Below are 16859 nucleotides of genomic sequence, written 5' to 3' on the forward strand. Positions count from 1 at the left end.
TCAATATCCCAACTTCTCTACCTGGTGAGATCTTTCCTATTAATTGGACTACCTAGTTCCATTTCAGATGGCTCGTTATGTAATAAAGTTACAGTACTAGATACAGGCTAGGACCTAGGGTACTAGACACAGATGGACATGTTTCCGTAAGCAAGGGCCATTATGTAACTCAAAGTAAAAGTGCTGATAGCCTTCCATGACTAGACTTTGACCACATAAGCCTGGGATCCTGGTAGAAGAGCCTAAAGAAACCATCATAAATTCTCTAACCTATTAGACTTAGCTCAAATAAGCTTGGCAATATATTAGAAAAGCCCAAAGATGGCAGATCCCATAAACTTAATACTAGTTTGGATATAACAAATGATACTCGCTGCTTTAACCACTGGGAGAAAGTCTAAGCTCATCAGATAAAGAAAGTATTGTATTGTAAAAGTTGTATAAGGGCATGAGACTGGCTTACTTAATAATGGCATTTTTAGTCAATACCAGACCACCCCAACATCTGGAGCTCTAGTTAGGAAATCCTCGGATTCCTACACAGATATGGCAAGGCTTAGACCTCTAATAGATCCCTCTCTCCACCATCACTGGTGACTTCCATCAGGAACCTCATCATAAACCCTTTTGTGGACACTCCAGAAACTTTTTCCTTTTTATAAAGTAACAATGGTATGAACTGCTCCACTTTCCAAAGGGAGGTCGAGTCATCCTACCTTGCCACTCAAGGAACACTGATTCTGAAATGAGTGCAGCCTAGAATCTTCCCAGCTGTGACCATGACTTGTGAGCTCAGACTAACAGGGATGCAGATGTTACACAGGCTCCTGTGCTAAATATGAATATATGTGGATCAGGTTGATGGGGTAAACACTTAATTTTATTGATAGATCTTCTTCAAGTTTGGGAGCTACTCATTCCAACCTTCTACCCCTATCTTCAACTCTGACACCATCATCCCAGACAACATGTTTGTCCAAATCCATGTTAGCTATCAAACTCAAGCAGAAACTACAAAAGTCATGGGCCCCGAGGAACATACTTAAAAGACCCCTCATGCTCCTTTCCATCTTTACATCCCTATCCTCATCTGCTCTATTCTTACTTTTCGGTTCCTGTTCATAAATCATTTTGTCCTGCTTTACATCTTTTCTGCCTTTCAGCCACCAAGTTGCAGATGTTATCCTGATTCAATCCTGATTTCCCTGGACTGAAGACCTTATCAGTGTGTCCAGGAACCTCACCTTTCCAGAGCCCTACCCCACTAGGAAAAAATAGAAACAGGCTGGGGTGTGAATTGACCTGCCAATGCCTATGTCCAACAGAGAAGCAATTACAAAAACCAGATCTCCCACTTTCTGTACCCCACAAAGATTTTTGGTCCATACTCCTAGTGGGGGAGAAATGATAAGAGGAGGTGACCAGAGGGCTCTGAATTCCAACTCCATCAGAACCCACAGAGATAAGAAGAAAAAATAAATGAAATTCAAAAGTAGTAATAGGTATAGGTGTGCCTTAGAAAGGAAGAGAAAGCAGGATCATAGGGAAAAAATGAGCAAATATATACAAATACAGACAGAAAGTTATAGAGTCATATATAAAGTCAGTTCATACCTGTGACCTTTGGAGAACTACTATAATTTCCAATGAAGAAAATGGGAGATCAGAACTCTTATGGTAGGAACAGTGTGAAATCATATCCCCATTATCTGACAATTTTTGTAAATCATATTAAGTCACTAATTATTAGATTCAAATATCTTATATCTAGAACTACACTATAATGGATTAAGCCATTTATCCACTAGCAGTGCTAAAGAGTAGATACTTCATTCTCCTTGCCTGCATGAGGAAACTCAGGCTCAAGAAATCATGTTACAAATTTGATAAGCAGAGTACTTATCTGCTTATATGGGTTGCTATAGTGTTTCACATTCAAAAATTTGTCAGAGGTACAAGTAATTACTTAAATACAAAAATTAATTGTAGGGAGCTGGGTGGTAGCGCAGCAGGATAAATGCAGGTGGCACAAAGTGCAAGGACCGGCATGAGGATCACGGTTCGAGACCCCAGCTCCCCACCTGCAGGGGAGTCACTTCACAGATGGTGAAGCAGGTCTGCAGGTGTCTATCTTTCTCTCCCCCTCTCTGTCTTCCCCTCCTCTCTCCATTTTCTCTCTGTCCTACCCAACAACGACAGCAATAACTATAATAATAAAACAATAAGGGCAACAAAAGGGAATAAATATTTAAGAAAAAATTAATTGTAAACTGAAATTAGAGTACAGTATTGGGAACTTTGCCATATCTTGTTAAAACTTACATTATTATTATAGAAATAGTTGAAAAGATATACAGAAAATAAATAAAATGCTATAGCTACTATAAATCTGTTATATCAATTTAACTTAATTGTATGTTGCATTATTTATTTAACAGAGGCATGGTTTTAATAAAAATTCACCAGCTTAAAAAGTCATAGTTATACAACAGTTAAAGGCAAAGTGAAAAATGGGTCTATCAACTTGCACTCAGGGGAAAAAACATTTTCATAATTCAAGATAAGAGCTCAATCATTCACTGAATATCAATCAATGCTTAAACACATGGTACACAAAATTAGGGAATGAATTATTTTTAAATTGTTGTAGTTACTTTTTTTCATACAGGTATGTAAGTTATGGCACATGATACTTGACAGTCAGAAAAAGAACAATATTTGTCATAAATCATGAAATAGAAAATGTAACCAACCAGGTACTATATAAAGCATTACATATGAATTTAGTCTTCTCTTGTTGCAATAACTCAGAATGACATACAGCTAAGTGTCTGCATTTTAAAACTAGATTAAGTAGACCTATATATATGCAAGGTATTCTGAAATACTTAGTAGACAAAGATAAATAATAAGGGGACAGAGATGTGACTCACAAAGTGGAGTGTGCATATAACCATGTGCAAAGACCATTTTTGACCCCCCAGTCCCTATAGGAGATTATCCCAGAGTGGAGTTTTACAAATGAACATAATTACCATACAGTTCTTGTCAGCTGGACTTCAAGAGTATGTAACAGCCATAAGTAATCTAAGAAGGATAGCAGATACAAGAGACTATTTAAGTGAACGCCTGGCAACAGTTTACCCTTTTGGGCTCTTCTCACATTTGGTGCCTTTCTTGATGCTGTTTGCCTACTAACCTTCACCTTCCCCCTAGACCCACCTGCTCACTTCCCCCCAGGAGCCTGCACACCATGTGCTTAAGAACTTATGGCTTTGGCCATATGTCTTAGCTAGCCGCCCCCCCATACTATTACCCTACAATGGTTCTTATGTACTTAAATAAACCTGCGATATAATCAAACTGCCATGCTGTAATCATCCTCCTGTTTGATAACCTCCTAGCATAAGCCACCAGAAATTTTTATTCTTAATTACTACAGGCAGAGAGAGAGAGACAGTGAAAGAGACTACCATATTGAAGCTTTTTCCAATGTGTTGGGGGCCAGGGTCAAACCTTGATTATGCATTTGGAAAATAATACATGATCCAAACGAACTATTTCCCTGACTCTCTCTCTCTAAATATATATACCAGGATAAGTAAGGGTTTTTTTTTTTTTGGGGGGGGGGGGTTCTGGGGTTATTGGTGGGGCTCGGTGCTGGCATTAGGAATCCATTGCTCCTGGTGGCCATTTTTTTTTAATTGGGTAGGAAAGAGAGAAATTAAGAGAGAAGACAGAGGGAGAAAAAAACATCTGCAGACCCGCTTCACCGCTTGTGAAGCAACCCCCTTGCAGGTTGGGAACTGGGGGCTTGAACCTGGATCCCTGTGTGAGTCCTTGTGCTTTGTACTATATGCGCTTAAGTCAGTGTGTTACTGTCTGATTCCTAAGAATGGTGTGTGTGTGTGTGTGTGTGTGTGTGTGTGTGTGTGTGTGTGTTAAATGATATTCACCCTTCCCTTAAATACAGTCTGGTTTGAAAATAACTGGAGAAAAAATAGTATAAATTTATCCAAATTTATGAACATACTGTACTTTCTGAGAGGTACGTTTAGAAACTTGTGATCTTTCCTCTTGCTTCTAGTTTCTCAGACGGAGCAAAGATATTCTTTCTCAATCTCTTACTCTCTGTCCTTCTCTCTCTTCCTCCCTCTCTCTTCATTACTTCCTTTCTTTTTTTTTATCTCTTTCCTTTTTCCCACTTTCCTTTCTTTTTCTTTCTTTATTTCCTTCTCTCTCTCTTTCTTTCTTTCTTTCTTTCTTTCTTTCTTTCTTTCTTTCTTTCTTTCTTTCTTTCTTTCTTTCTTTTTTTCCCTCCCACTTTGAGCTGATGTTTTCAGCTACAGTCAGACAGAGAGGTCAGAAGAGTGGTGAGGTGTGGGTTAGAACTTGACAAAGCAGGAAACTTAAATCATTCTGTTATTGACATCTCCACAAGTACATTTTTTACCCATAACTATATTTTTCAGATTGCTTAGACCCAGAGCATTGCCACAGGATATACAGTGCTGGAAAATCAGCTCTTAAACTCACACATGCAAGTCCTGAGTTTTATTCACTGAGTTACCTTACAAGTCACAAAACTTGTTGAAGAAAGTTTCTGAATGAGAGAGAAACAATCAGAGTAGAGTCTTTATCTAGTCCTAGGTGGAGCAAACATAATTATGGATAATCTGTAAAAAGTCTAGATGCCTTCATACCCCACATCAAACACACTTTTCTATTAAAGTGCTGATGTAGAGGAACTAGGAATAAAGTTAACATTCCACAATGAAGGCACAGAGACAAAACACAGAGCAACAGATTCTTCAGTGACATTAATAAGGTATTTGGTACATTAAGTCTAAACAAAGTTTGTAAGAGCAAGAATATTTATAGTCACCTCCCGCTATCTGCATCAGATGTAATTAATTGACTATATAAAAAGCCATTAGCACCCCCGTTTCTTCTCTTCAAAGGAAATCAAAGCAGATAATATAACTCATTAGTCAGGATTAAAAATAAATAAAGGCCATGAAGTTGCCTTGGTATTACTGCAAAAATCCTCCATACCTCTCATCTTAAAAAGTGTAAAGAATTATAATAGGAAATAAGAAATAGGAAGAATTTCTCAATTGATAAAATGCAAGTAAATCCTGGTTGTCAATGACTGAAAGCCAATAAGAAATGAGTTAGATTTTTAAATTTAACCTTTACTTGTTAACTGCTCAAAGGAATTCTGGTTGACATTTTATAAAAACAAAATGTGTAATTTGGTTATATTGTCTCCATATGGCAGGTTTTATCAGCTCCCAGGAATGAGGCAATTACTTAAATGATACCACAGCTGAAGTGGCTCAGCAGGTAAGAGTTCATTCTCTGCAAACCTGAGGCTATTCCAACACTAGAGATGGATGTCAAGAGTAGTCCTCTGTTCTCTCTCTCCCTCTCTCCCTTCTATTTGTCTCTTAAAGTAATTAAGTCTATATAATAACAATAAATACATATTCCACAACGTTCCTTCTTTATCATTAACAGAACAAACTTGAAACAGTCTCATTTTAAAAATTATATATTAAAGGTGCTAGAAAACCAAGTCCTGTGTTCTACTGTTAACATAATCTCCCTAGTCTCTGTGTAGGCTTTTTTTAAAAAAAAATTATATTTATTTTCCCTTTTGTTGCCCTTGTTGTTTTTCATTGTTGTTGTAGTTACTATTGTTATTGATGATGATGTTGTCATTGTTAGGACAGAGAGAAATGAAGAGAGAAGGGAAAGACAGAGAGGGGGAGAGAAAGATAGACACCTGCAGACCTGCTTCACTGCCTGTGAAGCGACTCCTCTGCAGGTGGGGAGCTGGCGTCTCAAATTGGGATCCTTACCCCAATCCTTGAGATTTGCGCCACGTGCGCTTAACCAGTTGTGCTGCTGCCCGACTCCCTGTGTAGGCTTTTTAATGTGCACTTTTATTTCATCAAAATTATCAGACTAAGCACTCTGCACTCCTAAACATAACTTCTACATGAGACAAGGTCACCTGGAGTGACTTTAATTGACATGCGATTCCTAAACATTTCTTCAGCTCCCAAATATTTCCTTCATTTGGTCTTTATTTCCACTCTCAAATTAGTAGAGGAAAAATGAAAGCACATCATTTTCTGCTCTAAGTCTTTCCAAGTTAAAATGCAAAAATAAAAAAAAAGAAGTCAGCTACAGAAACATCCTAAGACAGACTATTCTAATTTTTCTTATCCCACACTTCCTTATATGAGGACCACTTACCTATCACATTAATGACATGTTTTTCCAACCTGAACTACTTTTAACTTGCCACTGTTAATTACTTAGTTAAAAATACATGTTCCTTTGGAGGAATATACCAAAGCATTTTGAAGTGTATGCTCACACATGCATACATATACTGCTGAAATAGGAACTGAATTATTCTAACAATGATAATGTGTTTTTTTTTAATTTACTTATTTCATAAGACATAGCGACTGAGAGTCATATGGTGTGCCTGGGACCAGAGTGATAACTCACACTGATTAGGGAGCATACCTAGAATGAGAATCAGATCTGGATGCTGGCACCGCCAGAGACTACAGTACCAGATACAGCTTTGCTGCTCTGTTGCCACTCTGACTCTCTTCTATCTGAAGGCCCAAGAAACTCAGAATGGTTAAATCACCTATGCACATAGTCCTGAATCTGAAAATAAAGACCAGATGTTGTGCCTGGATAGAACCCAAGACCTCAGGCATGCAAATATGTTAGGTTGTACTGTTGAGCCCCAGTCACAGTGTTCATCTTTTTCTTCCTAGGAATTTGGCACATAGTATAAGCTCAATAAACAGAGGATAGTTGAATAATGATCAAAGGATATGTTATGATTTCTAGAGAGATGACATTTTGTAAAAGCTTCCATTATATACAAAGGAAGTATAATTTAATATTTCTAGTCCAACAAAAAGATAGCCTTTGTTTCATTTATAGTTGTGAATTTTATGGATAAATCTTTTGGTGACAAATTATTTTGATTAGCATATGTTTTCCTCAAATAGATGTCATATTTTCATAATTTTATTCATCAAACATTAACTGTTTCAAATATCCATCTAATATAGAATAGATAACCCAAACTATTTTATTACTCAGGTCAGTAAATCACCTACTTAAAAAATTTGCATTCTTCATAGAGCTTTCCTGTGGACCAAACTCAAAATACAAAATTAATAAGACATAGTTTGAGATTTTGAAATTATTTAATAAATAAATTATATACCTCACTTATAATGTGTAAACCCACGATCTCTACCTCAAACATTTCTAAACAAATGAGTTATAAGGTCTAAATACTCTGTGAAAATTCAAATATTAACTACCAGCTTTTACTATTAATTTTGAAACCCTCAAACTTAGTCTTCCTTTCTTTTATATGACAAAGCACCTTGCACCCCTGGGGGAAGAATTCAGAGGGAAAAGGGAGAAAGAGATGGAGAGAGAAATACACCTACGGTACTGCGTCAAAACTCATGAAACATCTCCCCTTAAAGCGGGGATGAAGGGGCTTGAACCTTAGTTCTTGTGCACTATAATGTGTGCACTCAACCAGTTGTTCCACTGCCTGGCCCTGGTTCAATGATGTATTTATTTATGCTTCACTCCCCCCCCCAGCCCACCAGCAAATTACTGTTTACTAATTGATGTCCAGAAAATCCTAATAAATGAGTCTGGTAGAATTTTTTGCATATCTAAAATGCTTGAAAACTCAGGAGTTTTATCTATCAAAGAGGCTAAGGTTAGTCTTCCCTGAATATTTCATTTTAGGTTAGTTTGTTTTTCTTGCCACCAGGTTTATTTATTTTTTTGAACTTCTATTGTGATTTTATTTGACAGGACAGAGATAAATTAAGAGGGGAGGGGGAGGTAGGGGAGAGACAGACACCTGCAGACCTGCCTCACTCCTCATGAAGCATCCCTCCTGAAGATGGGGATCAGGGGCTCGAACCTGGGTAATTGTGCATGGTAATATGTGCGCTTAACCAAAGCCACCACTGCCTGGCCCCCTGGATATAACATTTTTTTCTAGTAGCCTTTCTTAAAAATCAAGAAACAGAAAGAAGTGGTAAAATAACTGAAATCGACAAACTGTGAATTATCTTGGTTACTTTGTGCTCTCTGTGGTCCTACTCATGCTTCAATATGCAACACTTTAGTAGAATTAGTGTCCTTAGGGATATCTTAGCTTTAGTCACAACAGGACTTAACCATATAGAGGCAGTGTGGGATGAGTTATGACGGCAGCCTTTGGAATCAGACTGTCTGTTTACAGATGTCAATTACAACATGAACCCACGAGGGAACCCTGGATAGGTATTTCACTTATGAAAAATTTTTTTGTGGTTAGAAAGTGACACAGAGAGGAGAGCGTAATATTTGCAAGCACGAGGTCCCGAATTCATCCTCCAGCAGTTCATATACAAAGCTGATGCCCTGATCCTTCATTTCTTAAATAACTAAATAAATAGTTAAAATAAATTATTAAAATGGGGGGAAAGTAGGGCCTAGGAGATAGTCCGCCTTCTAGTGTATGAAGCTCAGAAGGTACAAGACCCTGGGCTCAAATACAGCACCAATGGTGCACCATAGGCAGCAACAATAGGCAACATAGAGAGAAATCTGTAGATGGGAAATCATCTTATCTACATGGTGTTCTAGACACATTCCCTGGTAATTCATAAAAATAATATTGATAAAATGAAGAAAATCAATAGACTGTACCTACTGACTTTGATGGTTGAATGAAAGAACTTCAGAACACTAGCATGTCAGTTCTGTTTCTATCATCTTACATCTATCTCTATTCTGGTGAAAATAAAAAAGAATGACAGTAGTAATCTACTTAAAAGAAATGCAAATTTTTGTTTGTTTGTTTCCAGAGTTATTGCTGGGGCCTTGGTGCCTGCACCACGAATCCACTGCTCCTGGAGGCTATTTTTTCCCCTTTTGTTGCCCTTGTGGTTTTAGTATTGTTGTGGTTATTATAATTGTTGTTATTAACGTTGTTGTTGTTGGATAGGACAAAGAGAAATGGGGAGAGGTGGAGCACACAGAGAGGGGGATAGAAAGATAAGACACCTGCAGACCTGCTTCACCGCTTGTGAAGCGACCTGCCTTGCAGGTGGGGAGCTGGGGGCTTGAACCCTTGAACTGGGATCCTTATGCTGGTCCTTGCACTTTTGCACCATGTGTACTTAATCCGCTGCACTACTGCCCGACCCCCGGAAATGCAATTTTTTAAGTGTTTTCCTGAATTAGACCTTTTTAAAATTATTTAAAATAGATTCCTAAATACCATATATGACAACAGATCCCATAATTTAAAATATGAATCAGTTTAGACTACAAAAACAATTGAGACATGTTCCTACTAAATATATTTGAGTAGTAATTTGTTGGTATGTTTCATATTGGTTTGGTCTCCTTCCCCCACCTCTGGGAGAATTGGTTTGGCCCTTACTGGTTCCACCTCTTTTTCTCCCCCGCCTCCTATGCTATGTAGTGCGAGAGTTCTTGGCGTGGCTGCAGGAAGAAGGAGGCAGGACAGATCTGTGTGGTGATTAGTTTGGGTTAGTAAATGAATCGTTGTTCGTGAATAAAGAAATATAGCTTCACTGCCCAGCTGTGTGTCTCTGGTCGTCTCTGTCTACCGCCGCGAAGCTAGCCTGGCCTCGAACTTTAACGACAGTAATTAGTATGTTGCTTCAATTTTATAACATTCAAAACCACTCTTACTAACATCATTTCATTGATACTTGCTAAGTATCAATATAGCATAGCAAAGCATGAGGCTAGAATGGACCATTTGTTTCCATTATTTTTTTTTTCTATAAATGACATTTAACACACTGCAAAAACTACATCCTGTTCATGTTGTTAGCAAAGTCAATGTATCTATAAAGTATGTTCATAGTTTACTTAGTTCTTCCAAATAGGCTGAGACTTTCTGAATGATCCCTAGGAAATTAACAGACTTGGTTCCTTTGGCAGTGTATAACAGCATGATGGGGTTAAGACAGATGAGATTCCAAGCCTAGGTAATTAACTTCTTCTGGGTGACATATATTTACAATTTTAGTAGTAAATTCAGCGTGCTCTTAAGCTTAATAGCTTGTCTAATGAAAAACAAGTTTAGAAACTGGGATTTTTCATTGGTAGTACCATGATTTTATATGTGGAAAAGATAAATTTTAATTAATTGTATGCCAAATGCATAAATATTTTTAATAAAAAACAATGTTATAAGAGACCAAGTTTTCTGATACTATAATAAAGTTCTATACTATATAAATCCCAAATTAGAGTGTTCCATAAATATACTCCTGAGCTGCCAACAGTCCGATCATGGGACAAAATAAAAATTGAGAATTATTCTTTTCTACATCAATAAGTGAAATACCAACATATAGAAGAAATGCAAATGTTTTAAGTAAAGCAATCATTATAGAAAACTAATGCACTGTAATTAAACACATGATGCACAAATATTAAAGAAGAAATAGCTGTTATGGCAATAAAATACATAAAGCTATGGTAGATGAATGCAAGTGTAAATAAGCAATGCATTACTGAATTCAGGTAAATATACATTAGCTGAATGCCAGAGGTATTTTTCTCTCTAGCTAAAAGGGGAGATTTTATTTTCCCTAATATCACCTAAAGCTAGACTACCATAATTATTAAATAGCAGAAGAAATAGAAATAGCATTTGTAGTACTTTTAGGGAGTATAGATGAGAGCTCTAAAATCAAACACAATCTCTACAGAAAACTTTGAATCAATATATCAAGTTGGAAGCATTGTTCTAGAGCTAAACTCTGTTCACTGGGAGGTGAGTTTAGTTAGCAATTTGCAGCTGGGCTCATTTCTTTCAATTGATCTATTAACAATGACACAGATTAGAGATAGCCCTTGAAGGGGGGGGGCGAGGAGAGAGAAAGAGAGAGGGAGAACACTCTTACCTTGACACATAAGGCCTTTTTCTTCATAGCCAGCATTGCATGAGCACTTGCCAATGGGTACAAGCCATTCCCCTTCTGTGCTGCAGTACATCTTGGGAGGATCCTCCTCCTTAGAATTGTTAACACAAGAACCTCTAACCTCCACCAGAGACTGGGAGTCCATGGGTACTGTGTCTGGAAACATAGCCAGATTCTTCACTGTGAATGGGCACTTTTTGAAGTACACTCTCACAGACACCAAAGCAACACACGCACCAACATCTTGAAAAGCCAGGTAGAATCCTTTTTTGTTGACAGGACCCACTTCTCTAACCTCTGTGTTGAGTTTAAGAATACGATCTCCAAGATCCATCTGAGTGAAACTTTCATCTGCAGCAATGGTGTCAATCTTTGTAAACTGGTGCTCTCGAAATTTAACCCCGTGATCATCATCAGACTCCATGTAGTACAGGTTGAAAGTCTCCTTGCAAGTTCCCAAAACCAATGGAATGCTATTGCAGTCCCGCAGAGTGAATTTTAGCTCCACATAGATCTTCTGAGCTGAGTTCCTGGCCACCCAGTTTGTTCTCAGCCAATTATTTTGACTATGATCCATGACATTACACACCTGGTAAGTCCTGATGGGTGTGTAATGCTCATCAACTCCACTGATCTCTTCCCACTGAAGAATCAGAAAAAGAGAAGCAGAATTATTGAATCAAGCAGAAAGGATGCTAATGAACACAAGAGTGCCAGAGGCAACCCAGAAAGTACAAAACAAATTAACCAAATCTTCAGTATTAATTATTAAAGATCATAATAGGGAACACATAATACTTCTGTTGGTAGTTTATATTTTTATTGCTTGCAAAGTTCTCCTAAGTTAATTGACCCAAATTACTTCTAATCTGGATGCATATATTTGAATTACATTGCAAATTATATGATATCCAGAGAAAGATATTTACCAATTTTATATGTTTGGTACCTGGGCTTCACATATACATATTTCACAAATCAAGGGCTGGCTTTTCCTTTCTTTTCTTTTTTTTTTCTTTTTATGAGAGAAAAAGGAAGAACAATTACCACAGCACTGGAGTCTCTATATGATGCCAGTGCTTGAACCTGAACTGTGAGCATGATGAGGTGTGCCCTATTGGCTGAATAATCTTAATGGCAACATAGTAATCGAATGAGCCAAGCTAGAGATTCTAATCAAATATGCAAATTAGTCATTTCAAATAATATGATGAAGTCATTTTACTGTATATTATTTTGAACAAGTATTGATTGTCATTTTGAAAAAAGATAAAAAAAAAAACCTTAAAATTAGTATTTTCCCAGTTGGGGCCAGATGTTGGTAAAATCGAAATTCCTTAAAAAAAAAAACAGTAAATCTAAATTACAGTATTAGCATATATTTTCATAAACAGGCTTTTGGTTTTGTTTGTTGTTGTTTTTACCAAACAGTACCATCAAGTCTTATTACTGGCAGAACCTCTTCCTCGCATGCCTTGTGTACAGCTGCTGTGCTAACTTCCCTAGTTGATGCAGATATTTCTTTTACTTATTCATTCCCAAATACATGCTAGAATTTATGATAGAATCTTAAAGTAAAAATTTACCATCTTGCTGTCCCCATACCCATATATAAACCTAATAGGTATGAAAAATAGAAATAAATAAACACCTTAATTCTTTCTGTTACCATCACTGAATTTTTTTATTTAATTTTTTATTTATAAAAAGGAAACATTGACTAAACCATAGGATAAGAGGGGTACAAATCTACACAATTTCCACCACAAGAATTCTGTATCCCCTCCCCTCCCCTGATAGCTTTCCTATTCTTTAACCCTCTGGGAGTATGGACCCAAGGTCATTGTGAGATGCAGAAGGTGGAAGGTCTGGCTTCTGTAATTGCTTCCCCGCTGAACATGGGCATTGACAGGTCCATCTATACTCCCAGCCTGTCTCTCTCTTTCCCTAGTGGGGAAGGGCTCTGGGGAAGCAGAGCTCTAGGACACATTGGTGGGGTTGTCTGTCCAGGGAAGTCTGGTTGGCAACATGTTAGCATCTATAACCTGGTGGTTAAAAATAGAGTTAACATACAAAGCCAAACAAATTGTTGACCAATCATGGAACTAAAGGCTGGGACAGTGCAGATGAAGAGTTGGCGACCATCCATTTTGTAGATAGCTAGTAGGCATATTTTAGTTATATTCTAAAGGGCCTGTGGCTATACTAGATTTTTTTTGTTTTTTGTTGCCTGAGCCTGAAATCTGATATGCAGGTGGATACTAAGTATTGGGGGGGGGGGGTGATGTCATGGCTGGCAGAAGGAATAGAAAGCTGGATCAGGGAAGAGAGTAGCTCCCAAATATGGGAAATGTGTTTAAATATTGTTGACTGTAAACCCCATTGATTTATGTGATCTGGGGCCATATTCAGCTTTGGAGCCTATGTGACCTCTGCATCCCTGTAGATCTGAGCTCACATTCTGTGGTCATAAGTAGGAAAGTTCCAAGCTGCCCCAATCAGGACTCACCTTCCTCAGGTATAGCATAGTGAATATTGTCCAGCCTCCCTTCAGTGGATGGAACATTCTCTACCATTGTTGATTCAAGTTGAGGGCAAGGTCCTATGGGGGCCCACAAAGGGGTCTATTGTGTTGATACTGATAGGAATGACCAGTAACAATGAAGAGAGGGGTTTATTTGAGGTCTATGTTCATCATGTCTGTTTGGGAATCTCAGGACTCTCTGAAGAGGGGGCCCTAGCTGATGGGATAGCCTGATAGTTACTAAAGAGTCATCTTTTAAGTATTTCAGTCTCTTGGCCTTATTCAGCTTTTGCAGTCCTTGCTTTGATAAGGTTAGCTTTGGAGGGGGGGTTGCTTTACAAGCAGTGAAGCAAGTTTGCTGGTGTCTATCTTTCTTTCTCCCTATCTATTTCCTCCTCAATTTCTCTCAGTTATGTCCAATAAAAATGAAAAATGACTGCCAGGGGCAGTGGATTCATAGGGCAGTGGCAGCACCCAGCCCCAGCATTAACCCTGGAGGCAAAAGGAAAAAAAAAGTGAAGGAAACTGTAGCCCTTATAAAAAGATTAAAAACTAAGTATCATGTGGAATGTTCTCTATCATCATTACATTTGTTCCACACTGGCATTATTAAGTATAGGACTATTAAAAAAATCCAGAGAATATATGTTTTCTGTGGGTATTTTACAGAAGATTAGATTGCATGCAGCATTATTTCAAAATCTAACGAGACTGTTTAGGTCAGAACTGATTTATTAGAATCGATCCAAGTTTATGCTTCAAGTGAGTAGCCAACTGTAAATTTTCTCATGCTATGGACAGCATTTTACTAGACAGCAAACAAAACATATGGAGAATTTCCTAAGTTAATGTAAAATATGATTTTAATTATGGAGCTCTCACTAATGATTAACTATTTTTTTTCCTTTCAATGCTAATTTGGCAACCTATCACAAGTCCTTGGATGCAGAGGGGTAAATTGCAAGAAGACAATACAAACAGTACTAGCATGCTTTGCACATAAAAGGTTGTAGAGAGCAATTATCGCTTCATTAATTTGTAATGAGGACCAATTGCCTGTAAGTGATGGTGGGCAAGCTATCTCAAACCATATGCAAAAACAGCAAGTCTCTCTTTCATTCACTGAGGAATAAAGACAGCAGAAAGAAAAATACCTCATGAGCATTTTCTCAGCAGCTGCAACAAGAGAAATCATCAATTAAAGTTGCTGTTGTACATTCACGGACTATCTATCACTGCAAGCCAGTCTTACTTCATTTAAGAAAATGTTTAAGCTTTTGCTGGGATGAATACACTTTGTAAACAAAAAGACTGTCCATAGTTACCTTTTCTTCCATTTTAAGAACTAATGTACAATCTTTATAAAGTTAGAAAGAATATATTGCCAAAGTAAGTGTCCCAAGGTAGATTGGAAAGTAGATAACAGGGAATTGGGTGGTAAAAAGTCTTTATTTTCCTACCTTAGGAAAAAAAAATAGGGAGTCAGGTGGTAGCGCAGCAGGTGGCGCAAAGAACTTGGACCTGCATAAAGATCCCGGTTTGAGCCCCCCGCCCCCCGCCGGCTCCCCACCTGCAAGGGAATCGCTTCACAGGTGGTGAAGCAGGTCAGCAGGTGTCTATCTTTCTCTCCCCCTCTCTGTCTTCCCCTCCTCTCTCCATTTCTCTCTGTCCTATCCAACAACAACAACATCAATAACAACAGTAATAATTACAACAATAAAACAGCAAGGGCAACAAAAAGTAATGAAAAAATAAACATTAAAAAAAAAGAAAAAATGATTAGTGGGGCTAGAGAGACAGCACAATGGTCATGCAAAGAGCCTTTCCTGCCTGAGCCACCTAATGTCCCATGTTCAGTTCCCAGTATCACAAATGAGCTAGAACTGAGCAGTGCTCTGAAAAAAAAAAAAAAAAAAAAGAAAGAAAGAAAAAGAAAGGGAAGGAAAAGAAAAGAGAAGAGAAGAGAAAAGAAAAGAAAAAAGAAGAGAAAAGAAAAGAAAAGAAAAGAGGGGGCCGGGTCATAGTGCACCCAGTCAAGCGCTCATACTACATAGTCAGAAGCACAAGGACTGGCATAAGTATCCTAGTTTAAGCCCCCGGCTCCCCAGCTTCAGGGGGTTGCTTCACAGGTGGTGAAGCAGGTCTGCAGGTGTCTATCTTTCTCTCCATCTTCCCCTCCCCTCTCCACTTCTCTCTGTCCTATCCAAAATCAATCAATAAATAAATAAAAATTAAAAAATAGTCAGAGAAGCAGTGGATTTGCTGTGCAGGCACCGAGCCCTGAGCTCAGCGATAACCCTGGAGGCCAAAAAAAAAAAAAGAAAAAGAAAGAAAGAAAGAAAGAAGAAAGAAGAAAGAAAAAAAAATGTGTGCAAGGAGTACTGGGGGGGGACTTAGTTTTAAGCAGATGAGGAAATACATCCAACAAATATACATCCTCTCAAATTCTTTCAGATCAATAATCTTGATAGCCTGATTTCTATATTCTCTCTCCTAGACACGAGCTGAGTTTCTTGATTTTTAATTTTTCCAGACTATTACAACAAGAAAGCCATAGTAAGACTTCCTTTTCCTAGTACAGCCATTATGAAACCTACTCCAATTAGCATAACTTCAGTGACTCTTCCCATCTTGAGACATTGTAAAATGTGAAAAAGGACCCAAATTGTGTTTTCTGCATAGCACATTTACATATCATTGAGTTGATAATATATTGGGGGGGGACACACATATTTTAATAATTTAAATACATTTAGCCTAGTAGCTACCATTCTGATATTGTTATTATCATTATTATTTTGGAGTATATTAACACCACCCTATCTCCAAAAGTCTGTGTCCCTACCCCCAAGCCTCTATAGTGGAGCTGAAAATCTATCCCCCAGACCCCGAGATTTTTACTTTGGTGCAATACTCCAAACTCTGTCAACTTCGGCTTTGCATTTCCCTTTCCACTCTTCTTTTTCTACTTCTGTTTACATTCTTATTATAATTAAGAATTTGTAATAGAGTTGGAGAAATAGCTCACTGGAATAATATGCAGCTTTTCCATGTGTGCAACCCAGGTTTGAACCTATTTTTTTCACCACACTGAAGAAATTTTTGGTGATGTGGTCTCTTTACTTACTCTTTCTGTGTTTCTATCTCTAAAAAAAACGTATTTATAAGAATGCATTGCCATTCATTAATTACTCCTTGGAAAAAAAGTAAGTTAATATGAAGCAGGAAAATGTTTACATTTCTTTAAGAGAGAGAGTCTGTAATACATTTGTTCATAGACTAACAATCTTGTAGGAAATACTAAAGTAAAA

At 37.7% G+C, this 16859-nt stretch overlaps 1 protein-coding gene across 3 annotated transcripts in view; it reads right to left on the reverse strand.

The window, feature by feature from the left end:
* EPHA3 (EPH receptor A3) overlaps positions 1 to 16859 on the reverse strand; it is a 323878-nt gene that overhangs the window by 220505 nt on the left and 86514 nt on the right. For all 3 annotated transcript variants that reach the window (XM_007536015.2, XM_060172106.1, XM_060172107.1), the window contains one exon: positions 11007 to 11667. In XM_007536015.2, the coding sequence (XP_007536077.1) occupies positions 11007 to 11667 (661 nt within the window). The remainder of the gene's footprint in view (positions 1 to 11006; positions 11668 to 16859) is intronic.

This window comes from Erinaceus europaeus, chromosome 14 (assembly GCF_950295315.1).
Source record: "Erinaceus europaeus chromosome 14, mEriEur2.1, whole genome shotgun sequence".
In the NCBI taxonomy this organism is placed as follows: domain Eukaryota; kingdom Metazoa; phylum Chordata; class Mammalia; order Eulipotyphla; family Erinaceidae; genus Erinaceus; species Erinaceus europaeus.